At 50.8% G+C, this 27,852-nt stretch overlaps 1 protein-coding gene across 5 annotated transcripts in view; it reads left to right on the top strand.

The window, feature by feature from the left end:
- Positions 1–3,010: 3,010 nt before the first annotated feature.
- RNF213 (ring finger protein 213) overlaps positions 3,011–27,852 on the top strand; it is a 115,473-nt gene continuing 90,631 nt past the window's right edge. For 2 of the 5 annotated variants that reach the window (XM_082372786.1, XM_082372789.1), the window contains exons 1-4: positions 3,039–3,171; positions 5,474–5,615; positions 15,331–15,491; positions 20,249–20,398. In XM_082372786.1, coding sequence (XP_082228912.1) covers positions 5,486–5,615; positions 15,331–15,491; positions 20,249–20,398 — 441 coding nt within the window. In that variant the 5' untranslated portion in view covers positions 3,039–3,171; positions 5,474–5,485. Of the gene's footprint in view, positions 3,172–3,469; positions 3,533–5,473; positions 5,616–15,330; positions 15,492–20,248; positions 20,399–27,852 lie in introns of all 5 variants that reach the window. The other 3 variants (XM_082372788.1, XM_082372787.1, XM_082372790.1) reach the window with 3 other exon arrangements.

Consider the following 27,852-nt stretch of genomic DNA (forward strand, 5'->3'; position numbering starts at 1 on the left):
CCCAGGCCCAGAAACCTGACTCCTACCAGCCAAACTTTGCCCCAACCACGTAGAACCCCAAAGCCCCATTAGTGAGACACTTAACGGCTGAGTCTCACTCCTGTCTTTCCGTGGGGAAAACAGCTGAAATGAAGATCTGGAGGCAGGCTGGGAAGTAGATGCGAACGAAGCCCAGAACTACAAGCCCTTCTTGTTCTGCACGGCTCTGGAGTTAATGTGAGCGTTCTATTCAGCTTGCCTGGTCACACAGGCCCTGCTTTGAGACGGCTGGATGCTCTCGTCCGGGGGAGAACCGCGTCCCTGCCCTAGCAACCCCCACAAGGCCCTTCGTTCCAGCCTCTCCCCACACTTATCCTCCCAGCAAAGTGTGCCTCGGAGAGCGTCCTTTCTGCAGACGACCCCAGGATTATCAAGTTAGGCAGGCAAGGAGCAAGACTGGCCAAAAGGTGTGTTTGGGGCCCAAATGAATCCATTCTACAAATGCATGAGATTGAGGAAGTTTCAAGTGCTCCAATATCCAAGGGACCAGGAAGATATTCTATGCTGGGTTTGGCTGGATGGGCAGTGGGGCTAAGTCCAGGGGCTCCCCTGCTGTGTCATGCGGCTGACCTGGGGAATAATGACTGGGCAGGCTTTTCCCAAGCAGATCTTCTATGTGGAGGAGCCCGGGCCCTTTGTGAACAACGGATCAGGAAGAGAGGATGTCCAGATTCAAGCTCGCAGTGTCCACGGCACCATGTTTTTAGGGACAAAGCTGGAGGTGATGCCATCTGAAACCTTTCGTCAAGTCCTCTGGCTTCCTCGTCCCCTTCCTTCATTCCACCACCCCACCATCCTCCTCCACCCTCCTCCTCTCTGCGCCTGGCTCAGCCCTGCAAAGTAAACTGCATCTACCACTGTCTTTGTATTTTGTTATTTTCTAATTACGTTAGATCATATATTACATTTATATACTATTTAATGTTATACTATTTTTTTATTTTTAAAAATTGTGTGCATGTTTCAATGCATACATTTATTGCATTGATATAGACTAGGGAATGTGAGGGGTTTTCTCTGTGAGTATTCAGGATGGGCTCCTAATACTGGCTTTTCCATCTTTTCTTGGTCTTTATTGGATGTGGTATGTGTGTTTTGACTTGGATCTTTGGGTTGTTAACCATCTTTCTGGTTTAGGAGACATGTTGACAGGGTCACTTATAAATAGGTCCTCAGCACCTGGAAGTGGACAGTGTCCAGAACCTCTACTTTGGAACACCTGTCGAAACAGGATGACCACACTGACCACGCCACATACTGACTTCTCAGAAAGTAGGAAGCTGAGGCCTCCTGCTATAAGCAGCTTCCTGCTCTGGAGATGTGAGTGTGCTGGTGTCACTCCGAACTCCACGCCTGGGAGTGCATGCTACAGCCACGGCCCTGGGAAGCCAGGTTACACTGGACGGTACAGGCTGAAGGAAGGCTCAGTAGAGGAGGTGACCTGATAATCCAGCTGGATTGTTCCACGTTTATCTTGAACCACAAACTAAATTGAAGGCAGGACAGCGGATCCCCCCCCCCCACACCCCACCATCTCTCTAAGGCTGGATTTTAAAAATCCCTTTACTGTTTCATGATTCCTCTAAGGAGTGGACAAGGACAAGGAGAAGGGGGTGGAGGGAAGATCCCCTGGTGGCATTAAAATGGCCTAAAGTCACCTCCCTTTGCAGGGCTCAGTCTCTCACTGGAAGAATTCTAATTCCTTAAGGCCGTGTTGGGTTTTCTTTCTTATTTTTTTGGGCCACTCTGCGCAGCATGTAGGATCTTAGTTCCCCGCTCTGGGATTGAACCCATGTCCCCTGCAGTGGAAGCGTGGAGTCCTAACCACTAGACCACCAGGGAAGTCCCTGTGTTGGGTTTTAAAATGAAAGATATTGCACCTGGCAGGTAAATGTGTTTTCTCAGGCCGTGTGATGTGTTCATTCTGACCCCACCCAGTGCAGTATTCTGACAGTGGTGCCCACTCTGTTGGTCTTTAGCGACTCCCTGTCACCTTGGGGCTGGCCCAGAATTATGATGTGCACACCAGCGGGGTCCACAGGTCCCCACTCTGCCGGGCCCAGCCAAGCTCTGCTGGCATTCCCCCAAACCCTAAGCACTGCCTGAGCGCAAAGATGCTGGGGTTGAATGGCTGGGAGAAGCCAGCCCTGCAAGGGGCAGGCACTGCAGGAGGGGAACCCCAAGAAGGACAGAGCTTGCTGTTCCCAGCCCAGAGGAAGGACAGTGTGACTGGAGGGTGTGGGAAAGGAGGAAATGGTTGGAGAGGTGGGTGGGAGCCCTGGGCCCTTTTAATGTAACAATGATGCTCATCTTAACTGGCATTTGTAGCATCACATGGGCCTGAGCTAGGCTCCTCACAAATGCTCTCAGGCGGGTGCTGGCTGGGAGGGGAGAGGACAGTGAAGAGTAAATAAGCTGATGTACATCAAGCACTTTGCCCGGGGCCTGGAACACCAGCTTTCACTGTGATAGTAGTTCTCCAACAGCCCTAGGGCCGGATTACGAGCCTGACAGATGAGAAAACTGAGGTGCAGAGGCAGGCCGGGGCAGTGGCCTCTAGGTTATCAGTGACCAACACAAGGCTGAGCGTGGGCCGCTGTGGTCACTTAATCCACACAAAGCCCCGATGCGATGCGGCAGGTGACCTCCACCTTGCATCTGAGTGGCTTGAAGCTCGGCTGAGTGACCAGCCTCGTGTCCTCGGGGCCCCTCCCAGGCTGGCCGCTGGCTCGCAAGGTCCTGGACACTGTCCAAGGGGCTGGGGCTGGACTGGGGATGCGCGCGCCCGGGCTCGGCCCACGGCGTGGGGGCCGCTGGGGTAGACCCACGTGCGAACCCCAGCCTCTGCCCGGCCGGAATCAGGGCCCCTCCGCCTCCCGCCCCGCGCGCGCAGCGGCAGGAGGCGCCTCCTCTGCGGCGGGCGACCTGGCCAGGCGCCGGGTCCACTGGGGGGCGCCACTCGACGGCCACACCCGAGCGAACCCTGCTGCGCCGGGCGAAGCGGGGGGAGGGGCAGGACCCAGGACGCCAGAAACGAAACCGCGCGGTCTGGCGGCGGTGTGGGCGCGGGAGCGGCGCAGGTGCGAGCTGGCGGGCAGGGCGGGGATTCGCAGTTGAGAGGCCCGGGCGCAGGTACACCAGACGCGGGTCTTGGCGGGCGGAGTGCCGATTTACAGGCAGGGATGCCGGGTCCCGTGAGTGCGGGGCGCAAGTTCCCGTGGGTACGGGCTGTCTCACGGGTCGGAGTGCGGGTCCTCTGGGTGCGAGAGGGTCCCACGGATCAGGGTCCCCGCCGGTCTGGGCCACGGTCGCGGAGGCGCGGCCCGAGGCGTTGCCGGGGAGCTCCGCTTGCGTCCTGATGCGCCGCGTCCGGCCGCCGTCCGCGCCGGGCCGCCCCTTCCTGCGGCGCTGAGTTTCGGTTTCGCCGCAGGTTCCCGGTCCAGCCCCGCCCCGCGGCACCGTGCATACCCTGTTCTCCGGCCGCGCGCAGCAGGTGGGACTGGCGGAGGCAGCGCGCTTTCCCCGGGCCCCAGCTACATTCCCGGGGGCCCAGCCTCGGGTGCGGAGGACCCCCTGCGGGGAAACGCCGGTCGGGCTTTGAATCCGAGAGCACTGCCCGGGGAGGGGGCGCGGCGGGGCCTGATAGCGGACCGGGACGGGCCGACCTGGGGGCCTCTACCCGGGAACGGAATCCTTCACTTTCATTAATTGCAACAACGGAAAAGTGATGTTGCGAAAAATGCCCATATCTGTATTTCATGGTAACTTTTAGGAGAACGGCATCACTGCCCACATCACCGAGCCGCCCAGAGCGCAGGGTTCTCCCGACTTAGCAGGGGCTGCCTGTGGCCAGGGGCTAAAGGGCAGGTTGCCACCTCTCCGGTTTTGGCCTTGAGAGCCGCGAGTGGGACGCGGCCCTGGGGAGAAGAGAATGGGGGAGTGTGAGGATGGTGGGGGCCACCACCTGGTTCTCTTTGGTGGTGGTGGGCGGAATGTGGCTGGAAAAAAGGGGAAGGGAAAAGTCAGGAAGCTGATTGAATAGAGATGTGTTGGTGCCGCCCTCGCGTTTTCCCTTCGGCCCCTGGTGCTGGCGAGAAACAATAGGGCACTTGAGTGAGGAATTCTGATCCTTGCTGTGAGTTTTCTGGTCTGTGGGGAAGCAGAGCTTTGGAGAGAGGGAATACACCTTCGGAGAGAGGCCTGGGCCCTGGGGAGTCGTTGAGAGTATTTTAGTGAGAGAGTACCCAGACGACAGTGGTGGTTGCCTTAGGATGGTTGATTCAGGGGGCGTATGGAGGGGAGAGGGGAGAGGGGAGGTGGGGACCAGGGCCCTGAGGATAACTGCGCACACTGAGTGCTTTTGGTCAGGCCCTGCCCCCCACCCCCCCCACCAAGAGCCCACCATCAGGGAGACCAAGCTGGTGGTGGCAGAGGGGCACCCATGCTGCAGATGAAGTGAAAATGAGAATGGGATGCAGGCGCCGGTAGAAGGGCTGGGGCAGGGAGTCGCTGTTTGATGAGGGCCCTTTGGGTGCCCTCCCAGCTGGGGAAGGAGCTGACTTGGCCACTGCTCCAGCAAAGTTCTTGGACCTGAAGCCAGCAGAAATGGGTGGCCGGTGGATCTTTGTTCCCCAAGAGCCAAGACACCTGTCTCCACTCTCACCATGGATGCACTAAGTTGTCCCTGGAGGCTGGATATTCTCAGCCTGAGTCCTGGCCTTGGCATGACCCTGCCCTTGGTTTGCTGCCAGTCCCACAGAAGGTGTTCTGAGGGCCAAATGGTCAATGAGAAGAGTGCAGGCTTAGCAGATGGCACTCCCCGTTATTAGGAATCTTGACCACTGGCCCCGTTATTAGGAATCCTGACTGCCAGCCGTATAGCCCTGGGCTGCCCTGTGCAGGCTGGTTCCTTTGGCAGGCTCTGACTCAGCCATTTGCTGCCAGCATATCTGCAGTGAGGCACAGAGAGTCTGAGTCCCTTGCCTGGGGCACACAGCAGGTATCCCCACCCCATGTCTTATCTCGGGGTTTTGCACAAGCTGTGTCTCTGCTTGCTCCCCCACTACCCCCAGTCTCCACTCACTTGGCTCAGCTGACCTGGCTCCCAGTCTCAGCTGGGTGAGGAAATTTTTAGACTCACTGAGTGATGGAGAGTTCAGGAGGCTGGGAGGGGCAAGCCTGGTGGGGGCAGCAGAAAAGGAAGTGGGTGCTGGAGCCACTGGGGGCTCAGACCAGGAGGGAGTTGGAGAGGGAGGTTGGGATAAGGCAGGCTGGAGCGCCTCAGGGGCGGTGATCAGGCTGATTTTCAGTTGAACAAGGAGAACTTCTAGGCCACTGCAATTTCACTTTCCCAGAAATGAAACTGAAGCAAGGCTGTGGTCACATGACAGGTGGTGGGGTATAAAGCTGGCTGCCTCGGGACTCTTGCTTCCAGATCTGCAGAGGCATGCCAGACTCAGGAATTCCCCTCCCTGGAGGTATGGAGTGTCCTTCCTGCCGGCATATCTCCAAAGAGGAAGCCCCGAAGTTCTGCAGCCAGTGTGGACAGAAGCTGCTTCCTGCAGCCCCTGTACCAGGTAAGGCCCTGATGCGGCTGGGAGCCCAGTGGAGCTGGCGGTAGTGGGGCAGTCGGCTAAGTCCCACCTCCCTCCCTAGCAATGGAGACCTTGGTCAGCCGTCAACCCAGGCCAGCAGTGACGTCTTCTATGGCTAAAGAACTCTTTCTAGAAGAAGCACTTTTCTTAGAAATACAGTTTTATCTGGCCCTTTGCTGGAGGCATGTGTCACTTTTTACAGAATTTCAGTTTCATTTCTTGGAGAGAACTTGGGGTTTTCCTTCTCCCTTGGGAGTGGGAAGTGTTGGGCTGAGCTGAGCAGTCTTAGAGGATTTCAGAGGATGCTGCATAGTAGCGGTATCCTAGGCCCACTTGGTGGGGGAGGGGTCCCCACAGCTTGCATAGGCCCCTTCCTGGTGAGGGGCGGCCGGTAGGTGCATGAAGGTAGAACCGTGCCAGGTGGGCCTCACCTGCAGACTCTGGTCGGTCCTTGATTCTCTCGGTGTCCGGGACCTTGGACTGTCTCCCTGCCCCTCCTAGTACATACTAGGCATGCTCTGAGCGCAGGACTTTTGCACTGCCTTTTCCCTCTGCCTGGAACACACCTTTCCTCAGAGGGCAGCACATCTCCCCCATACCCTCCTTCCAGTCGTTGCTCAACTGTCTCCTTTATTCTGGAGGCCCACTCTGACCATCCAGTTGAAAACTGTGCTCGCCCCTCCCCTTCACTCTGAATTGCACTTCCCCAGGCTCTTTGTCCTGGTGGCACTTGGACCATACCAGGGTGGGGCTTCAGAGACATTTGCTCTCCTTTTTTTTTTTTTTAAAGAACCAGCTTTTAGTTTTATTGATCTTTGTTATTGTTTTCTTTGTTTCTATTTCATTTATTTCTGTTCTGATCTTTATGATTTCTTTCCTTCTGCTAACTTTGGGTTTTGTTTGTTCTTCTTTCTGTAGTTCCTTTAGGTGTAACGTTAGATTGTTTATTTGAGATTTTTCTTGTTTCTTGAGGTAGGCTTGTATAGCTATAAACTTCCCTCTTAGAACTGCTTTTGCTGCATTCCATAGGTTTTGGATCGTTGTGTTTTCATTATCATTTGTCTCTAGGTATTTTCCGATTTCCTGTTTGATTTCTTCAGTGATCTCTTGGTTATTTAGTAACGTATTGTTTAGCCTCCATGTGTTTGTCTTTTTTACGTTTTTTTCCCTGTAATTGATTTCTGATCTCATAGCGCTGTAGTCAGAAAAGATGCTTGGTATGATTTCAATTTTCTTAAATTTACTGAGGCTTGATTTGTGACCCAAGATGTGATCTATCATGGAGAATGTTCCGTGTGCACTTGAGAAGAAAGTGTAATCTGCTGTTTCTGGATAGAATGTCCTATAAATATCAATTAAATCCATCTGGTTTATTGTGTCATTTAAAGCTTCTGGTTCCTTATTTATTTTCATTTTGAATGATCTGTCCATTGGTGTAAGTGAGGTGTTAAAGTCCCCCGCTATTATTGTGTTACTGTCAATTTCCTCTTTTATAGCTGTTAGCAGTTGCCTTATGTATTGAGGTGCTCCTACGTTGGGTGCATATATATTTATAATTGTTATATCTTCTTCTTGGATTGATCCCTTGTTCATTATATAGTGTCCTTCTTTGTCTCTTGTAACATTCTTTATTTTAAAGTCTATTTTATCTGATATGAGTATTGCAACTCCAGCTTTCTTTTGATTTCCATTTGCATGGAATATCTTTTTCCATCCCTTCACTTTCAGTCTGTATGTGTTCCTAGGTCTGATGTGGGTCTCTTGTAGACAGCATATATATGGGTCCTGTTTTTGTATCTATTCAGCAAGCCTGTGTCTTTTCGTTGGAGTATTTAATCCATTCACGTTTAAGGTAATTATCGATATGTATGTTCCTGTGACCATTTTCTTAATTGTTTTGGGTTTGTTTTTGTAGGTCCTTTTCTTCTCTTTTGTTTCCCACTTAGAGAAGTTCCTTTAGCATTTGTTGTAGAGCTGGTTTGGTGGTGCTGAATTTTCTTAGCTTTGTTTGTCTGTAAAGCTTTTGATTTCTCCATCGAATCTGAATGAAATCCTTGCTGGGTAGAGTAATCTTGGTTGTAGGTTCTTCCCTTTCATCACTTTAAGTATATCATGCCACTCCCTTCTGGCTTGTAGAGTTTCTGCTGAGAAATCAGCTGTTAACCTTATGGGAGTTCCCTTGTATGTTATTTGTCATTTTTCCCTTGCTGCTTTCAATAATTTTTCTTTGTCTTTAATTTTTGCCACTTTGATTACTATGTGTCTCGGCGTGTTTCTCCTTGGGTTTATCCTGTATGGGACTCGCTGCGCTTCCTGGACTTGGGTGGCTATTTCCTTTTCCATGTTAGGGAAGTTTTCGACTATAATCTCTTCAAATATTTTCTCGGGTCCTTTCTCTCTCTCTTCTCCTTCTGGGACCCCTATAATGCGAATGTTGTTGTGTTTAATGTTGTCCCAGAGGTCTCTTAGGCGGTCTTCATTTCTTTTCATTCTTTTTTCTTTATTCTGTTCCGCAGCAGTGAATTCCACCATTCTGTCTTCCAGGTCACTTATCCGTTCTTCTGCCTCAGTTATTCTGCTATTGATTCCTTCTAGTGTATTTTTCATTTCAGTTATTGTATTGTTCATCTCTGTTTGTTTGCTCTTTAATTCTTCTAGGTCTTTGTTAAACATTTCTTGCATCTTCTCGATCTTTGCCTCCATTCTTTTTCCGAGGTCCCGGATCATCTTCACTATCATTATTCTGAATTCTTTTTCTGGAAGGTTGCCTATCTCCATTTCATTTAGTTGTTTTTCTGGGGTTTTATCTTGTTCCTTCATCTGGTACGTAGCCCTCTGCCTTTTCATCTTGTCTGTCTTTCTGTGAATGTGGTTTTTGTTCCACAGGCTGCAGGATTGTATTTCTTCTTGCTTCTGCTGTCTGCCCTCTGGTGGATGAGGCTATCTTGACATTTGCTCTCTTGTTCACTGCTTTATCCCAAGTCTCTTGTGTGCTCCCTGGAACACAATAGGTACTCAATAAGTAATTGCTGAATGAACCAAAGAAGGTGCACTTTGAGGCAGGGATGAGATGGACACCCCCAGTTCTTTGATTGATCCTGTTTCTGCTGTATTTGTACAAAGTGCTCATGTTACAGATGCTTTCTTTGGACTGTAAGAGGTATGGAGAGGTGGCCACTTTTTGTTGTCAGTTTTTTATTGATTTTCTTTTGCTTCTAACCCTTCGGGAGGAGCTTGGTGGGCAGCTGAGTGTCCACTCTTATCATTGATTCCTGGTGCAGATCGTGAATCATAGCATGGCTGAGCTATTGGTGTCCAGGCAGAATTTCCCACCTGCCAGGGCTCCCCACCCTGGTCACTAGAACATCCGCCTGACTAGGTGGCCTTGGGAGGAGGGGTCTTTGGGACCTCAGAGACTAAAAACACAAATAAAACCAATCAGCTAACCTGTGATTTGCCTGATCCTGTGCTAAATATTGAGGGAGGAGCTATCATCAATCCCCATTTTAGAGATGTCAAGACTGAAGCACAGAGAGGTTAAGTAACTTGCCCAGAGTCACACAGCTAGCAACTGGCAGAGAAGGGATTTTTGAACTCAGGAGCCAGAACCAGTACCCTGGAAGGAAGCTGTGGTTGAGGTCTTACTGGCCTAGCATGGTCGGGGAGGAAGTTTTCCTCTACCCTTCTAGGTCCTTCTGGTTTGTCTAAGAATTAAATTGACAGACAGATTAACGGGAGAAAATCAGAACTTCATTTGAGTCTCATGTCCTGTGCCTGGCACCTGCTGAGACTGACCCTTTTGGGAGGGCCTCCAGGAAAGCTTGCTCTCCCCTGCCACCCTTTAATTTTGTGTGAGGGGCTTTCCCAGGACTGCTGAGAGCAACTGATGTGTTTTCCAACAGAACAGGGAAAAAAGCCTTGTCTGAGAACCCTGGTCACCTTCTAGTGTCCTGCCTGTCCAGGCAGGTAGGGAGAGCAGGCAAGGCAGCTGTCCACCTCGGCCTGGTCAGAGGTCACTCCAGGGCCCCCAACCGTTAGTAGGGCAAGGTCACTACCAAGATGGACAGCCCACGCCTCTGAGATGCTTGGCGTCTCTGCCAGCTCCAGGGGCAAAGGCTTTGAGAGCTGTTGGGGGTTTGCTGGCTTCTGGGCTGCCTGCTTATCCTCTGTGAGCACAATGAGTGCTGGACAGGGCCATTGTCCTTAGGGCTGGCTTGCTGGGGGCGGTCCCTTACCCGTCACTGGGGGTCGGGGGTAGGGACCAGGCCCTGGTCACTCAGTGTGGGTCACACAATAGGGCTGAGGACCCAGGTGTTGAATGGTGAGTCCTGCCTCTGACCCACACCCACTTCCTGCCTACCGATTTCTCTGCTAACTCACACGCCAGCCAAGCCTCTATTTTTACAGGAATGGAAACTGAAACCAAAATGTTGGGAGGCTTGGGTGAGCTGCAGAAGGAGTTATCTCCACCTTTCAGCCACTTGTAGGTCTGCCAGGCCGCCCGGCCTCTGAGCCCTGGGCATCCTGGATGCTGGGCTCCCTCTGGTGCTGCAGGTGGGGCCCGTTCCTCTGGAACTTGAGCAAGGTTGGGATCCATGGAGCCAGGAGAGGCTGCAGTGCAGGTGCCAGAGGTGCCAGGACACTTGGGTCTGGGCGGTGGGGGGAGTGGGAGGCCACGCAGATAAAGGCGTGAAACGGGAGTGTGTGGAGAGTTCCAGGCCACCCTGGGCATAGGTGGAGGGCGACCGGCTTTGCCAGGGGTGATGTTGGTGCAGTCTGATGGTAGAGCAGGGGTGATGTTCATCTGGTCCGATGGTGGAGGGTTTCCAATGCCAGTAGGTTCAGCGGGGCAGGGGGTAGGGGGTGGTCAGGAGCCCCTCCCCCACCCCAAGTCACCCCTGTTCTGGTAGGTGCCCCAGGGAATCCAGGTGGGACTTCCTCCTTGATTGCTAGAAGGTTATTTTGGTGGGGGCGAGTTCTGGGAAATGCATTTTTTCTTTTGTTTTCTGCATTTCCAAGTTTTTCTTGTCGATGGTTTTTTTTTTTTTTTAATTTTTAAATTTTATTTATTTATTTTTGGCTGTGTTGGGTCTTCATTGCTGCACGCTGACTTTCTCTAGTTGCGGCCAGTGGGGGCTACTCTTTGTTACGGTGCGCGGGCTTCTCATTGCAGTGGCTTCTCTTGTTGCAGAGCATGGGCTCTAGGCACACGCGGGCTTCAGTAGCTGTGGCACGTGTGCTCAGTAGTTGTGGCTCGCGGGCTGTAGAGCACAGGCTCAGTAGTTGTGGCGCACGGGCTTAGTTGATCTGTGGCATGTGGGATCTTCCCGGACCAGGGCTTGAACGCGTGTCCCCTGCATTGGCAGGTGGATTCTTAACCACTGCGCCACCAGGGAAGCCCCGTCGCTGTTTTTATAATGGAAAAAAGTAAGATAAGCAGGCTGAGACCCCTTAGGAGTCCAGGAGGGGCTGGGGGCCGCTGGGGGAGCTCTGGAGGCAGCTGCGGTGGGCGAGGGGTGGCCCCAGGGTTTGAATGTAGCTGTGGAGGCCTCACTGGTCAGGGAAAGAGCCGCCCGCCTGCCAGCACTTGTGGGTCCACTGATGCGGCCACTTGGTTTCTGTGGCTGCCTGCACTGGCCTTCGAGTTTGTGCTGCAGGGAAGGATAACATTTCCCTGTTCCCTCCTAAATTCTTTAGCTGGTCTAACAATTAAATTGATAAGAGACAGATTAACATTTCATGTGTACGGGAGCCCCATAAAAATAGGAGACCCAAAAGGCAGCCAGGCAATTGAAGCTTCTGTAACACCCTTACTTAAGGAGAGGGGTAGGATCTGGGGCTGCAAAGAGGAGGGCTTTTCACAGGAAGGCAGAGGAGAAGTTTGGAAAATAGAGGTTGCTCTATTATGCAGATAAGTTTTTTGGTAAAATGGTAACTATAGTAATGGCTCTCTTCCTGGTATAGACCAGGGTATAGACCTAATTTAGGTATAGACCTAAATTTTCTGTTGTAAATTTAGGCCGTTGAGGGGGAGGCCAAGAGCTTTTCTTGAATCTGCTTAGTTTTAATTGTCTTTAGCACAAAATAATCCTCGTGCCAAAGTGACATATTTGGGGTGGGAAATTCTGCTCCCCTTCAATGCCCACCGCACCTGACCCAGGGACTGCCTGGTGGTGGGAGGAGTGCGTGGGCTGAGAGAGTTGCGTTGTTCTATGTGGTGGTTTTAATTTTTTAAAATTGTGATAAAATATTTAAAACAAATGATGGAAGAGATTTTCACAAACTGAAGTATGGGGAAGTCGTTTGGGCTTATACATGATTCAGCCTGAACTTTGTGTGAACTGGAACAGCCTGACTCATGGCCTGTCCAACATACCTCACACATGTGCTTTAACCATTAGCGACTCCACTTTGAAGATAAGGATAAATGCCTCCCTTGCTGTGGCGCCCACATCAGCACCCCCCCAAATTTAAGGTTCACTTCCCAGACACCGGGGTCATAGTGACTTGCAGTGTACGTGCTAATCTACTTCATCTGAAACTTTGAAAGGATGTACCCCTGTCATGTTTGGTGTGTGTTCTTTGTTCTGACAAGATATAAAACTGCTGAAAACCATGCTTCAATGGAGCAGTTCCTCAGAACTACTGAGAGGCTGCCTCCTGGGCTATAGTCCTCAGTTTTGGTCAGATAAAACTCTCTTCTGTTCCATATTATAGATTGATTATTGATTATTTGCATTGACACACAAAATTTACCATTTTAACCACGTTTACGTGGACAGTTCAGTGGCATTAGGCACATTCACAATGTTGTAAAACCATCACCACCATCCATCTCCAGAACTTCTTCCTCTTTTCAAACTGAAACTGTCCCTATTAGACACTAACTGTCCCTCCCCCTCCCCCAACCCCTGGCATCTGCCATCCTACTTTCTGTCTCTATGACTTCTACTGCTCTAGGGACCTCATATAAAAGCTTGAGGCATGCAGTACTTTCTTTAGCCTTCAGGACAAGGCAGCTGCAGCCCCTGTTTTCCAGCTGGGGATTGCTGTGGGTGGCAGACCCAGAGCTGCTGTCAGGGCTCATTTGGGAGCCTAGGCGTGGAGTCTGTGCAGCTGACTGATTCAGGTTGAACTAATTTTGTAGCAGTGATTTGGGGTTGCCTGTGAGATCCCTGCCCTTCTCCCCTATTCATGTGCTAATCAGCCATTGACTGGATTTGGAATCTGTCTGAAGGGGAGCTCAGACCCTCTTAGCCCTCTCTGGATACCTGTGTGTCTGTTACCTGCAGGCACACCTGTCTGCAGGGGCGCTGCAATGGGAGGTCATGGTGCCCAGCGTGCATGTACCTCGTGAGCCCATGCTTCATGGGGCAGGGACAGGAATTTGCTCTGATTCAGCCACAGTCCTGGGGGAAGGATCATGGCCCTAGCGCTGTCCCTGGGGCCTATCCTGGCCTCTGAGCCTGGGTTCAAACCCTGCTCGCCTCCTTGCCAGCTGGGGGCCTGAGCAAGTCACAGCGTGGCTGTGAGTACTTGATGGGTTAGCATGCAGAGTATCCAGTAGGTGCTAGTTAAGTTTTGCTCCTACTGAGTCCTGCTAGTTTCTTGTTTATTTTGATAATTGTAGACGAAGTACATGCTGGTGCGAACGACCTGCATGTTACAGGAGGATATAAAAAATGGTAAAGCCCCCTCAGCTTACCCCCAGCCCAGACCCTTCACACCCCCCCATCAACACAACACCATTAACTGTTTGGTGTATCGCCTTCCAGGTGTTTCCTCCACGTGGAAACATGCACACACGCACGTGCGTTTCTATAAGCTGGTGCACTCTGCTTCCCTCATGTGGCACCGCTCCGTGGCCTCTAGTTGAGACCGGTCTCAGCTCTGCCACGCAGCAGCCAGCCCCGTCCTGGACTCCTGTTCTTTTGCCACAGATGCACAGGGCTGGGCTGGATCCTTGCACGGGATCTGCCCCGAGGCCAGTCTGTCTGGAGGACAAGCTCCAAGGAGCGGCCTGCTGGCCCCAAGGGCCGGTGCATTTGCAATGGAAACCTTCAAAACCCCCCACACAAGGCTTCTTCCGGCCCCTCTTGTCTGCAGGGTCTTCAAGGTTTCATTTCCAACCATACCCTATCTAGGTTTGGGCCAGTCAGATGGGTAGAGACGGGTACCTCTTGGGTTCCACTGTCACTTCCTTCATTGGTAGGGAAACTAAGTGTCTTTTCAAGGGTTAACAGCTCAGTTATAATTCTTTTTCTTTGAACTGCCTCTTTTCTTTTGGGAAGATCCTTTTCTTCCTTTTTTAGTTTATTCTTATTGATTTTCACAGTCACTGGGGCTGTTTATATTGGAGGCAACTAGAAACCCAGCTCCCTGCTTCCTCGGCAGGAGGAGTACACTGGGCCGCACGCGCTCGTGTCCAGACCGAGCTCTACAGATCTACACAGAGCTCTGCATCTTTCTCAGGTCCCGACAGCCCCGCTTTGTCCTTATGCTGCTGCCCTCATGGAGGCAGACTGGTCGTTTCCAAGCATAGGGTCTGTTTGTCTGACTGGGAAGAAGGAGTGGATGAGTTCGAAACCCCAGTAACCAGCCCTGGACCCCTGCTATACTTCTGCCAATCACTGGGGCCACGGAAATGCCAGGTTCTGATTGGATCAGGCTAATGGGGGGCCACCCCCCGCAGTGGAGGCTGGGGGAAGAGAGAGGAGGTCAGGACGCCCACAGTTTATCATCAAAGGACAGTGGCCCCGGGCTGTCGTGTGTTACAAATACTCTCCCAGCTTTATTTAGTTCTTTGGCCGTAAGGTTCAGAGTGTGTTTGTAGATGTTTAATGTATTTGTTAGAAATTCTGATTCCTGTTAATTGAAATCATCCAGCGAAGGCTCCTGAGGGGCTTTTGTTCCGGGCGCTGGGGACTCCAAGAACAAGGCCACTGGTCCCTGCCTTCCAGAACTTACAGAGTAGGAGGGCGGTGATATGACTGGGCACCGGGAGAGGGGAGTGGAAGGCGCTTTTGGAAGGTTCACCCCCCTCCCCACATGGGCCTGGGGCCTTGGGGATCAGTCTAAGGGAGGCTTCCTGGCAGAAAACCATCTGGAGTGTGTGTGTCTCGGCGGGGAGTGGGGGGCATCGAGACCCAGGTTTGAAAATAGGATCCCTGAAGGATTCAGTGTGTGGGTCACTGTATCAGGCTCTTGGTGCTGTGGGTGACAGCTCTAAACGGGTGTGATTTTGGAGGCAGACCAACCCCCGGGACACACGAATGGATGAGTGCAGGGAGGTGTTGGGAGACCCCTGGGCCCTGCTGGGAGAGGGGCTGGGAAGGGGGAGCCCGCCCCTGGGGAGAGAGGGGGGCTGCTTTTGGGAGGGAGGGCCGGGCGGCAGTCCCGGTTTGGAGCTCTGTAGAGTTTGAGGTGTCGCTGAGACATCAGGGTCTGGGGCTGTACTGATGCAGACACCGGGAGGAGCTGGACTGTGGTCTCTTGCTCGGCTGGGGCCGGGCTCCCGGGTCCCTTTCGCCCACCAGACAGCAGAAATTGTACCAGGCTTGCCTCACCACACGCAGGGCAGGACTTCGAGTGGGGAGAGGGCTAATCTTGGACAACGCTTGCGGGAGGAGTCCAAGTTTTCCTTCGTGACGTTCACTTGTTTTTCCGAGATGTGACCCATGTGCATCTGCCTTTGTAGATTCTGAGAACAACCTCGAGGCGACATCGGCCCCGGAGGGAGAAATGGAGTGTGGACAAGAGCTGAGGGAGGACAGCAGCCCTATCTTGTCCCTGGGCCCAGGTGATTGGCAAGAAAACCCAGACGAGCCCTGTTCGGATGTCTCCTGGCAAATCCAGAGAGTGAGTGCCTGGCCCCTGGGGAAGTGGGTCTGGGAGGAGTGGTTCTGCCCATCCACCTGCTCTGCAAGGACACTGCTTCCTGCTGTGGTTTCATCAGTGGCTGAACAAGGTCCCACATGTCCCCACAGCATCCTCTCCAGTACAACCTTATTACTCTGATGCCCAGCCCGTTGGCCCCTGCATGCTGGGCTGTGCCAGAGCCGCCCCTTCTGTGCCTGATTCATCGCAGGGTCTCTGGTTTCCCATCCCCCTTCCTTTTCCTCCCACCATACCCAGCACGTCGTGTCTCCCAGACGCTGTGCTTGGGCTGGGTCTGGGTGCCTGAGTTTCTGCCACATGGGTATCTGGCTCTTCTCTGGGCGTTTTGCATGGACCAGGCAGTCCCTAAGGTGCCTCCAGGCTCTGAGGCAAGGGGAGTGCTTGGGAAATGCCACCATTTACCCAGACATTCTTCCTCGAAGGGGAAGCCAAGCCATCTGGTCTCCCTGTAAGTGTCAGACCCTGAGAGAGCGTCTCCTGAGTAAGTGACCAGGCTGGAGCCCAGGCGAGGCTTGCAGAGAGTTACCTGGACAGATTCAGGGAGAATGATGGGGGAGAGCTCCCCACACTGAAGTCTAGCCTGTCCAGACCCAGACAGCCGGGTCTGTTCCCAGGTTTCTTACTGAGAGGGACATTGTCTCTCTGCCTGGTAGGGGCTGGTTTCTTGTCTGGTCCTCAGTTGTTCTTTGTGGTCAGACAGTGTGGGAGGTGCTGCAGCTGGCAGTGTTGCAGCCCTTTGTGAGTGTGTGTGTGCATGCATGTGTGAGCAAATGTGTGTACATAGTATATGTGTGTGCACTCCTATGAGAATGTGTGTGTGGTATATGCGTGTGTGTGTGTGTGTGTGTGAGTGTGTGTGGTAGTTGTGATGTGTATATGTGAGTGTATCCTTCCCCTTGGACAGTAATCCTGTCCAAAGCAGGATGGCCAGCTCCCATCCTGGGCCACGTGGGACACTGAAATTTGAGATAAACTCTTTTTTTTTTTTAAATAAATTTATTTATTTATTTTTGGCTGCATTGGGTCTTCGTTGCTGCGTGCAGACGTTCTCTAGTTGCAGTGAGTGGGGGCTTCTCTTTTGTTGCGGTGTGTGGGCTTCTCATTGCAGTGGTTTCTCTTGTGGAGCATGGGCTCTAGGCATGGGGGCTTCAGTAGTTGTGGCGTGCAGGCTCAGTAGTTGTGGCACGTGGGCTCAGTAGTTGTGGCGCACAGGCTCAGTAGTTGTGGCATGCGGGCTCTAGAGTGCAGGCTCAGCAGTTGTGGCGCACGGGCTTAGTTGCTCCATGGCATGTGGGATCTTCCCAGACCAGGGTTCGAACCTGTGTCCCCTGCATTGGCAGGTGTATTCTTAACCACTGTGCCACCAGGGATGTCCCTTGGGTACACTTTTTTTTTTTTTTTGGGTACACTCTTAAAGTGAGTATCAAGGAACACACACCATTAGGAAGTAAGTGTATGACACTGTGATTGAAAATGGTATTGAGCCCAGCAGGATTAGGGCTTTTTTTTTTAACCTTGACTGAGTAAGTTTAAGCTTCTCTTGGAAGAAAAAATGAGCAAGAATAACCAAGAAAATTTTTAAAAAGAAAAGCCTTGAGATGGACTTGATGTATTAGATGAACAAAAACATGTTTCAAAGCCAGTCATTAAAACAGTGACTCTTGGGAGGAGTCAATGTACCAGAATAGCTAACCCAGAAACAGACCCTAATGTGTATAAAAACAGTTGGAGAAAATATACATAAATATTTATCTGACCCATGGATGGGGAAAGATTTTCTAGTAATTAAAGCAAAGGTGAAAAATACAAATAAAAGATTGGTATATGTGACTCCAGAAAAAGTCTTAAAAGAATTAAAAATCTCATATCATGAGTACAAATGAAGGGCAAACAGTTTAGGAAAAATATGTATTTACATATTTGTGTGTACATAAAAAGATTTGTATTTACATAACATTTTTTTTAGCAAAGAGTGAGTTGCCTCAATATGTCAAAAGCTCTTAGAAATCAAGTAGGAAACAGTAACCAACCCAATAGAAAGATGGGCCAACAATAGATATAGTCCACAATAGAGAAGATAGAAATGGCCATTAAACGTATAACTGTCCCACCTCTGAATCAAACACTCAAAAGAGCTGCAGGGTTTTATATTAAACCTATCAAACTAACAAACTGACTAAAAGTCAGCATTTGCAGCGATGGGGCAGTTTTCTCCCTGTAGGTGAGAGTAATGTGGTGGGACCCCCTGTGAGGCAGGTGCCCTTTGACCTGCTCTTCTGCTTCTCTACTGTCTTTGTCAGAAACTAACCTCAGGCATGTGAGAGTTCATTTGAGGATTTTATCACAGCCTTAGTGTTTTATGGCCAAATGTTGGAGTCCACCTGAATATTCCACCCTGGGGAGTGTCACTTGTATCATCCTTACGGCAGAAAGTACTGTGGCTTCCAACTGTTATTTCTGTCAAAGATTAAAGATATGAGGGAATTCTTGTAATCAAATCCGATAGATAAATAAAAAGATAAAGAACAACGTATAGTAGAGTGATATCAGCAAAAATGGCAGAGAAGGGAACTCCAAGGGCCTGTCCCCTCAGAGAAACACCCCAATAAGTGAGAACTGTAAGAATAAATTTTACTGGAACTCTGGAAAATAGTCTGAGGTTTGCAGTAACCAAGTGAGCGCAGAATCAAGAAAAAGGGGCTTAACCTGGTAAGAGAGCTTTGTGGTGCTGTAGCTCAACCTTAACTCAGCCGTGCCCTCCTCTCCCACGTGCTGGTGATCTGAGGATGACAGCCTCGTTCTGATGTTCTGCTGTGGGCTCCCCGTTCCGGAGGGGGCCGAGCAGACCTGTCCCCAAGGAGGTATGTTGTGACCTGTCTGGGAGTTCCCAGAAGGAATAACACAGGGCACTTGCCTTTTTTACACCTTACTTGGAACTAACTCTCTAAGGGTGGAAAAGCAGCTGTGCAGAGGGTGTTCCTCAAAAGCACTGAAGGCAGATGGAAAGGTGCTACCTGCGCTCCCCCAACCCCGGGTGGAAGGTTCCAGCTGGGGTCACCAGCAGATGTGCCGGAAGCCTGGAGTGAAAAGCTTGAGAAGGTTCCTCTGGGGAATAAGATTTTGAAACAGCTACCAGGATTGGTGAGGAATCTGGAAAAAGCCACGCAAGTGCCCGGAGCTCCCCCAGGGGCTGGGTACGGGGTTCCTCCTGGTGGGACGAGAATGATTGAGTTACATGGAAGCGATGGTCATACTGTACTAAATGCCACTGAGTTGTGCACTTTAAAGTGGTTAACTTTAAGTTATGTTATGATCTTCACCTCAATATAAGAAAACTGTGTAATATTGTCATAGAAGGGGATTTAAAAACAAAAGCCTGGATGCACACTTACCCGTACAGGAGAAGAAGCCAGATGCGGTGAACACGGGAATGCTGGGGGGTTGTCTGGTGATTAGCTCCTGAGGGCTTCTGTGACTGTTGCCAGTCCCTGCAGTGACCTTACATAATCCTAGTAGACAGTGGTGTGTGCGTGGTCGGAAGGGCCTGCGGGCGAGGCCGTGATGTTCTAACAGTGGTGGGATGACATGCGGGGGCCCAAGGGAAATGGCCAGAACCAGGACCCAGACCACTTGGCCTCATCCCCAGCCGCTGAGTGAGTGGGCCCTTCACCCGGCTGTCGTGCGGTGGGTGCAGGGGTGTTGGGGTTATGGGCCGTGGGGAGCTCCTGTCCCTACCTGCCCTTCCTGTGGTGGCCCTTTGGTGCTGACTGACCGGGCGGCTTTGCTGGTTCTTGCTTCCAAATGGATTCGTTCTCCCCCTGGGACAGCTTCCCCCGCCCTGTGAGGAAGAGGGGCACCGGATGGAGCCCGGAGAGCTGGGTTAAAGGTGCCTCCTGACCCTGTGGTTGCTTCCAGTGTCGCCTCGGTCCTGTCGTCGGCTTCCTTCTGGGAGGGGATGGAGCCAGCCTGGGTACCTGGCGCTGACTGGGGTGGGCTTTGCGCCTGGGCCACCCACGTGCTCTGACCCGTCTCACCCACTGGGCCTTTCCAAGTGCCCCTCGGAGAACTCCCCTTCCCTTTCCACGCTGACTGCCTGCCCTCCCCAACACTCAGTCAGAGGCTCGTGGTCTTTCCCCTTGTCCGTCCCTGAGGACAGTGCCAGCCATGAGGCCCCCATGTGGGAGGCCAAGGTACCCTCCCCTGACCTGCACCCAAGGGGGATGGCACAGGGCTGGCTCTGTGCTGCCTGGGGTGTGCCATCCAGAGGGGTTGGGCACTGCCCTGCGTGCCCCCGTCCCCGAGAGCCCCCTCAAGGCCTGGCCTCAGGTGCTGGACTGCCTGCTCCTCCAGGAGTGTCCCCGCAGCTGCATCTGTGTGGAAGCACCGGCCTAGGCATTGTGATGGAGCTTAGGGAACCAGGGCCTGGGCCTGCTTGCATGGGAGGTCCAGTGTGCCAAGGCTTGCAGGCACCAGCTCTAGCATGGGGCAGCTCGCCTGCATGGATTTGCTCTGCCTGCCACCTGCAGGACCCTTTCTTGGGTTCCCTACACCCGGGACCCTGTGCCTGCTGAGCCTGGACACCCCGGGGGCTGGGGGGCTGGCTCAGTCCTCACTCGAGAGCATCTCTCTGCCCGGGCCTGAGTTAGGGGTCCCTTAGGTCCTGATGGAGTGGTGCCTGTGGTCACCCTGTCCTGTCTGAAGGGGTCATGTTTCAACAGGGAGTTGCGTCAGAGGGTTTTGTAGATGCGGCAGACGGCGCATCCACATCCGATGAGCTGGAGGCTGCTAGTTACCCTGCCTGCAAAAGAAGAAAAGAGGATGCAACCCCGTTTGAAGTCCCTGACGCGTGCTCTCCAGACTCTGAGCAGGTAGTTTGCATAAATAGTGGCACACGATGCCTCCCGCCATGGCTTGCATGAAACTGAGCCCCACACCTTCTCTGATGCTGAGGATAGCTGGTGGGGAGGCGCTTTTCACTCCTACCTGGGCTGGTCTAGGAAAGAGCCATGCCTTTAGGTGTCAGCTCTTGTGACTCTGAGGATGTTCTGCTAACATTGAATTTCAGCTTTATTGTATGTGGCCCCCTACCCCGCTTTTCCATCCATCTTTTAATTTCTTGTGCAGCTATCTTCTTTGGTTCATGGGAAAACTTACCCCGAAAGCTCCACAGGCCATACAGATTCTCTTCATGGAAAAGAGCAGGGGGGGCTGGGTTTTCCGTGGGAGCTGGGACCAGGCTGGTGGGGGTCAAAGGCCGAGCCTCTGCTGGGGCTTAGAGAAAACCCCCAGTCCCTGCAGCTGCCAGCGCCTGAGGTTATGGGCTCATGTTCTGAACCCCAGTTGTGCAGAGGAAGCCTGCTAAATTTAGTCTCTGGTTTCTGGAAGTTCAAATCCTGACTTCTTTCATTTTCTATAGCATCTGTGAGTCTTGTGGATTTCACTAATAATATCAAAAGTGAAACTAGCTAATATATGTAATGGAAGTATTTTTGCTTATGAGGAAAAGCAGTGAGGCTTCAGACATTGAAGAGTGATGTTTGTGGTGTTTAACTATCAGTCTTTTACAGAGTGGTGACTTTTTTCCTGAGTAAGATGGCCATTGATTCATTTAACAAAGATTTATTTGAGCAGCTGCTGCGTGTGGGGCACTGGGTGCTCGGTGTGAGGGGGAAGCCTGTAAACCAGGTGTGGTCTTGCCTCTGGGCTTGGGTCTGTTGGTTAGTTAAGAACGGAAGCACCTTGGGAATTCCCTGGAGATCTAGTGGTTAGGACTTGGTGCTTTCACCTCCTGGGGCCGGACTTCAATCCCTGGTTGGGGAACTGAGATCCCACAAGCCATGTGGCACAGCCAAAAACAAAAACAAAAACAGCAAAAGCACCTTGTAAATACAGCGGACATCAGGGTGCGAGCACTAACAGAAAATGGGGGTGGGGGTGGGTGGAGAACCCCTTCATGATCTACACAAACAGGAAAACCAAACTGCAAATAGATTTTCCCAGAAGGAAGGTTTAATATCGTAAAGATGTCAGTTCTCTCCTCAGATGTATACATCCAATTAGCCAGTTAATGTGTAAAAGTAGTATTGTTCCCAGTGGGTTTGTTTTTGTTTTTGTTTTTGTTTTGAAATAGATAAAAGACTCTAAAGTCCATCTAGAGTATAAATTGGCAAGAGTTCCTATAAAGAACGTAGAAAAGTAGAACAATAAATGGGAGATTTGACATCAAAATGTATCATAAGCTATAAACATAGCAATATAACATCCTAATGGAGTAACAGAGACCCATCAGGGAGGGTTGACATAGAACATCCAGATGCAGATGTGAGCATTCATGGCAGTTGAGCACGTGCTAAAGGTGGCATCATGTATCACAGAGTGAAGTTGTGTTAAGTAAGGGGTGTTTGAACCGTGGCTAACCATTTGGAAAAAACGGTTCTTTACTCATACTAAACACTAAAATATATACCAGCTTGGTTGACCATTTTAAAGTAAAATACACCCTAAAAGTTCTTGTAAATATAGGTGACTATTTATAAAATTATATAGATATTCCTAAGGCTCACCAAAACAACCCCTTAAATGCTGATAGGGGCACAAAAATATTCCAGATTCTGAGTTAGAGGGGACCATTCAGCAATGACGTGGAAAAGCAGATGGCTAGAAAACATTTGCAACATATGACAAAGGGTTCACAACTGGAATACCTAATCAATTCTCTCAAAGAAATAAGACATCCAGGCACTAACAGGACAGTGGGTGAAGGACATAAAAGGCAGTTCCCAGGAGAAAGAGATAAGTGGGCAGCAAATGTGGGGGAGTTCTCCTGGAGGGGTGATCAGGGGAGAGCACATGCCCACCGCCCGGAGGCTGCCCTGTTGCCTCTCAGATGGGTGGGGTTTGGTTTTATTTATTTACATATTTTATTATTATTTTTCAAATTGAAGTATAGTTGATTTGCAGTATTTCAGGTGTAGAGCAAAGTGATTCAGTTATGTGTATATTACATATATATATTCTTTTTAAGAATCTTTTCCATTATAGGTTATTACAAGGTATTGACTATAGTTCCCTGTGCTGTACAGTAGGTCCTTGTTGTTTATCTATTTTATATATAGTAGTGTGTATCTGTTAATCCCAAATTCCTAATTTATCCCTCCCCCACATTTCCCCTTTGATAACCATATTTGTTTTTATGTCCGTGAGTCTATTTCTGTTTTGTAAATAAGTTCATTGGTATCATGTTTTTAGATTCCAGGGTTTTGGTTATATTAAAAAGAGGGTTTGGGCTGGTGGCTGCTGCCACAGGTGTGGTGACATCCACCAGTCTGCTCTTGGGGGCTGGGGTGTGGTCTGGGGTCCGCGTAATGGGCTGTTATCATCGTGTCACCCTTTCTCCCAATGGTTGTCTTCCAGGAACTGGGTGACGCCCCTCCAGGGGTCCGTCTTGCATTTACTGCCATCTTTACACAGCCGTACCTCCCAGGCCGTCCTGGTTCTGCGGGGTCGCCTACCTCACTGTGGTGTGTGCTTCCTTGTTCTTTCCCTGCTGACAGCGCCCTTCCTTCTAGAAGGCAGACCTGATCCATGTTCCCTGGGGAGGGCGGCTGGCACCTGTTCATGAGGTCAGAAACCTCCTACCACCTTCTGTGATGACCAGAAGGCATCTGGTCACACACTTGTCGCAGAGGGGTCCTCCTGTACCATGCCATGAATGATACAGGAGCCCTGAGGATGCTGTGGCCCAAGTATATCTACCAGAGCCTGACATCTTATGCACCAAAGCTGTTAGAACATTGATTACCTTGACTTATTTGGGGCTTCTGTAAAAACGAAACAACCTACTTGGAAGTTTGAGTATTTTAACCATTAGAAATCTTTTGGTTGCAAATAATTGAAACCCAGCTCTGGTAAATTAATACAATAAAGGGAATTTGTCACTCACGTAACTGAGAAATCCTCGGGTAGACCTAGCTGCATGCGAGGTTTAATCTGGGCACCTAGATGATATTCCCAAAGTCCGGGTATGTCTCTGTGTCTTTGCACTGCCTTCTTCATGTCAGTTAGCTCCTTGGCCCCTCAGTAGCGGTCTCCACCACTGTGGACCCTTCCACAGTTATCCACTTCCCACTGCATCATTCAGGGGACGAGACAATGCCTCCTTCGGGGGCTTCCAGAGAAGAAAGGGGAAGCGTCTCCTTCCCAGGGGAAGCTGTCCTCAAATCTCAGTGGCTGTGATTGGAATACATACCCATCCCTAAACCAATCACTGTGGCCAGGGTGGTATGCTGACCCTGCAGCTGGAGTAGAGTTAATCCTGCTTGAACCACTTGGCTGAGAACGGGAGGTTCAGGGGACCATTTCCTGGAGTGGGGGAGTGGGAGCAGGGCGCCAGGCAGCTGGCGGGGCAGGGATGGTCCGAGCACCTCTCCAAGGCTCCAGAACTGGTCCAGTCAGGCTTCCTCAGCAAATCCAGGAATCGTGTGGTTCCCTTAGTAGAGATTCTTGTTGGACTTTTTCCTGATGGCCCCTCACTTCCTCCTCGGCATTCCCTACTATAGAGTCTCGGTTCCCTTTTGCAGTTGGCTAGCGTCTAATTGAGAGGCCGGCCCTGGTCCTAATGATACCACTTGTTGGGACAGGTGAGGCTGGGGGTCACCCTGATCTTCCTAGTTCTCATCCCAGTTTCTTTCCTCTTGCTGCTTCTGCAACGCCCACCTTATGTTTGTAGACAGACCCCCACCCCGCTCCCCCTACCAAAGCACTGCCCACGTGTGTCATCCCAGTTTTACAAAAGTGGAAACTGAAGCTGAGAAAGGTTACTTGGGTCTGGAGACGGCGGAAAGGAAGGCTGCAGAGAGAGAGCTTGGGCAGTGCCTGTTTACTAGAAGGAAGTGCTTGATCAGATGCCAGGTGGAAAGGTGACACTCTCCTCAGCCCTGCCGTCCTCCCTGAATTGGCAAAGCACTTCCTATTGAAACCGCACTCCTTCTCGGATTGGACTTGAACCCAGCTGCACCTCAGATTGGGCCTTGAACCCACGATCCCTGACTTAGGAGGGGACTCGAACCCACTGTCTTTTAACTGAAACTGCTCACCTGGTCTCAGGACTTAATGAAACTCAGGTCCTTTTGTCTCATCACAGAGATAATTCAGCATGAGGCAAAGCGATAGACAAAGAGTGAGTTTGTTAGCATAGGACACTTGTGACAGATACAGGTGGGCAGGCAAGGGAGCGCAGCCCCAAGAACAAAGAGGGCTACATTTTTATAATCAAAGAAAAAGTGGGGAGAGGAGAAGACCACCTTCTTCCTCATTTTTAGGTAGACATCAAGGCTTACATCATTAGTTCCTCCTTTGACCCTATATATGGTCTAACGGGGACAATCATGGCACTATTTAAATCATATATGTGTTAGCAAAAGGATGGTAACATACACTAAAATATTGTAATTCATCTGAGGTTTCAGTATAGTGTCCTCTTTCACCTAGTTTCTTCCCCCCCTCACCTATGCTCCTGTCTTGACTACATGCAGAAATGCCACTCTTCGGGGACCATTAACTCCCTGACTTCAAGTAACAAGATTCAGACCCCATATCTATTGTCTTGTGTTTTAACTATCAGGACTTGTGGCTTGAGTGTGCCTGGTGCTTGGATGCGCCTGGTTTTCCTTCAGCGTAGCGCAGATTATCGCTAGGTTACTGGATTCTTTTCTTGAGTGGTCATTGGCCTGCAACAGTTTCCTAAGCTCCCTTAAAATTCCTTTTCTGTCTTTAATCCCCTAGTGGGATTTCTAAACTAACTATTTAATTATTCTACTCTCTCCCTGTCACTATCAGTGCAGATGAAGGCAGAGGACCCCTGGGAAGTGGGGCAGAGCTAGTGGGCCCACTTAGCCTCCAACATGTCAGCTTTTGTCAAGCAGCTTCACTGACTTTCTGTCCAACGAGTCAGTGTTCCCACCTGTCACCCCCCGCATCCTGCCATAGGTACCTTTTCAGGGTCTGCAGCACCACCCTCATGTGTGCTCCTGACCCAGCACTCAGGTGAGTGAAAGAGGCTGGCCTGCCTTCCCCCAGACTGAGGTCTCCTCTCTGCTCTCCCTGTGTGGGAGGCCTTTGTTCTTTTGATGGAGAAACAAAGTGATGCTCATTATAAAATCAGAGGTGTATTCTGACCAAACCCCCACCCCCCACAAGAAGTAGCAAACTGTTGTTTTTTCTAATTAATTCTCTTTGGGCAGGAATAGGAATAGCCTTTATGTATGCATATAGAGCTGGTGCAGTGTAGCTTTTTTTTTTTTTTATAACGTACATTCTTTTTTTATAAATTTATTTATTTATTTATTTTTGGCTGCATTGTTGCTGCGCGCAGGCTTTCTCTAGTTGTGGCGAGCAGGGGCTACTCTTCATTGTGGTGCACGGGCTTCTCATTGTGGTGCTTCTCTTGTTGTGGAGCACGGTCTCTAGGCATGCAGGCTTCAGTAGTTGTGGCACGTGAGCTCAGTAGTTGTGGCCCATGGGCTCTAGAGCACAGGCTCAGTAGTTGTGGCACACGGGCTTAGTTGCTCCGTGGCATGTGGGATCTTCCCGGACCAGGGCTTGAACCCATGTCCCCTGCACTGGCAGGCAGATTCTTAACCACTGCATCACCAGGGAAGCTCCCGCAGCGTAGCTTTTGAATTGAGGTATAATTGGTATTGAGTGAAATGCACAGGTCTTCAGGGCAGAGCCCCCTAGATGTTCTGCTGTGTGTACAGCCTCGTCACCCCCACCAGATCCAGAGACAGGACATTGCAGTCCCCAGAAAGCTCGGTAGCATCCCTTCCAAGTGAATAAACTCTTCATTTAAAAAATGTTTTAATTAAATATTATGCCCACCATAAAAGGTATGTATAACATAAATGCAGGATTAACTAAGTGAATACTCATCCCCTACCATCCATTGTAAACATGGACAACTATTGGGGTCTCCTCCCAACCGCCCCCATCCGCTGCCCACACCCAGCGGTCGTGACCCACGTCCGTGCACGCATTCCCAATCATCAGTGTTTAGTTTTAGCGTGCATATTCCTGACTAATGCGGTCAAAATGACAGACCACAATAATTAGGAGTACGTAAATATGTAACAACTATAATACATATAAACTTGATTTTTGTCAAGGAAAATTTTAGACTTTAGCCTCGAGCCTTGCTATATGGCAGGCGTGCCAGCAGCCTGAGATCTGCCAACATCCCAGTCCTGTCTGTAGACCCGAGAGGGGGCTGGGCACTCACGTGCCCCCGTAGACGTGTGTTGAGAGAACTCTAAGTCACCTGTGCAAAATCTAAATCTTATTCTAAGGGTTTTTTTTTTCTTTTTTTAAGAAATTATTTATTTATTTATTTACTTATGGCTGTGTTGGGTCTTCGTTTCTGTGCGAGGACTTTCTCCAGTTGCAGCGAGCGGGGGCCACTCTTCCTCGCGGTGCGCGGGCCTCTCACTGTCGCGGCCTCTCTTGTTGCGGAGCACAGGCTCCAGACGCGCAGGCTCAGTCGTGGCTCACGGGCCTAGCTGCTCTGCGGCACGTGGGATCCTCCCAGACCAGGGCTCGAACCCGTGTCCCCTGCATTAGCAGGCAGACTCTCAACCACTGCGCCACCAGGGAAGCCCTATTCTAAGGGTTTTGAAGCAGCTTATAAAAAGAACCGTTAAATAGGGATAAGAAAAGGAGAAAGCAAGGTAAAGGGGAGAAAGGCAAATTGGAAATCAGAAGTCAAAACCTTTTGTTCTTGGATCTGATCACAGAGCCGACTGAGGGGTGTGGGGTCCCAGGGGGAGAGGAAATGTGCTGGTGCTGCAGGGAAACACGGGACTTTCCAAGGAATTTATTTAATGAGACAGAAGTGGTTAGGCACCTATAGGGGGTCAAGGGTTGTTCTAGACACTGTGAATGCAGCAGTGAAGAAAACAAGGACTTCCTTCCTGGAGGGGAAAGAAAATAAAGACATATTTAGTTGACAGTGGCTAAGGAGGGAAATAAAGCAGATGCGGGGCTGTGAAGGTTTGCTTTCCTACTGAGGGTGTCTGGGTGGTCTGCTGAGGGGTGTGGGGCAGAGGACTAAGTGAAGGAGGTGTCTGGAGAAAGACGGAACCTGAGGCAGGAGGCGCCCTGCTCGTATAACTGGTGATGACACGAGAGGTCAGTGGTACTTACGGATTCCAAGAGGGGGGCCACGTCCACAGGGCCCCACGGGAGGGAGAAGGAGCAAGGGGAGAACGTGGCCTAGAGCCTGCCTTGTGGGGAAAGGCAGGCAGGTTTGAGCAGGTTTAGGTTTGGCTGG

Source organism: Balaenoptera borealis, assembly GCF_965194805.1.
Source record: "Balaenoptera borealis genome assembly, chromosome: 20".
NCBI lineage: Eukaryota > Metazoa > Chordata > Mammalia > Artiodactyla > Balaenopteridae > Balaenoptera > Balaenoptera borealis.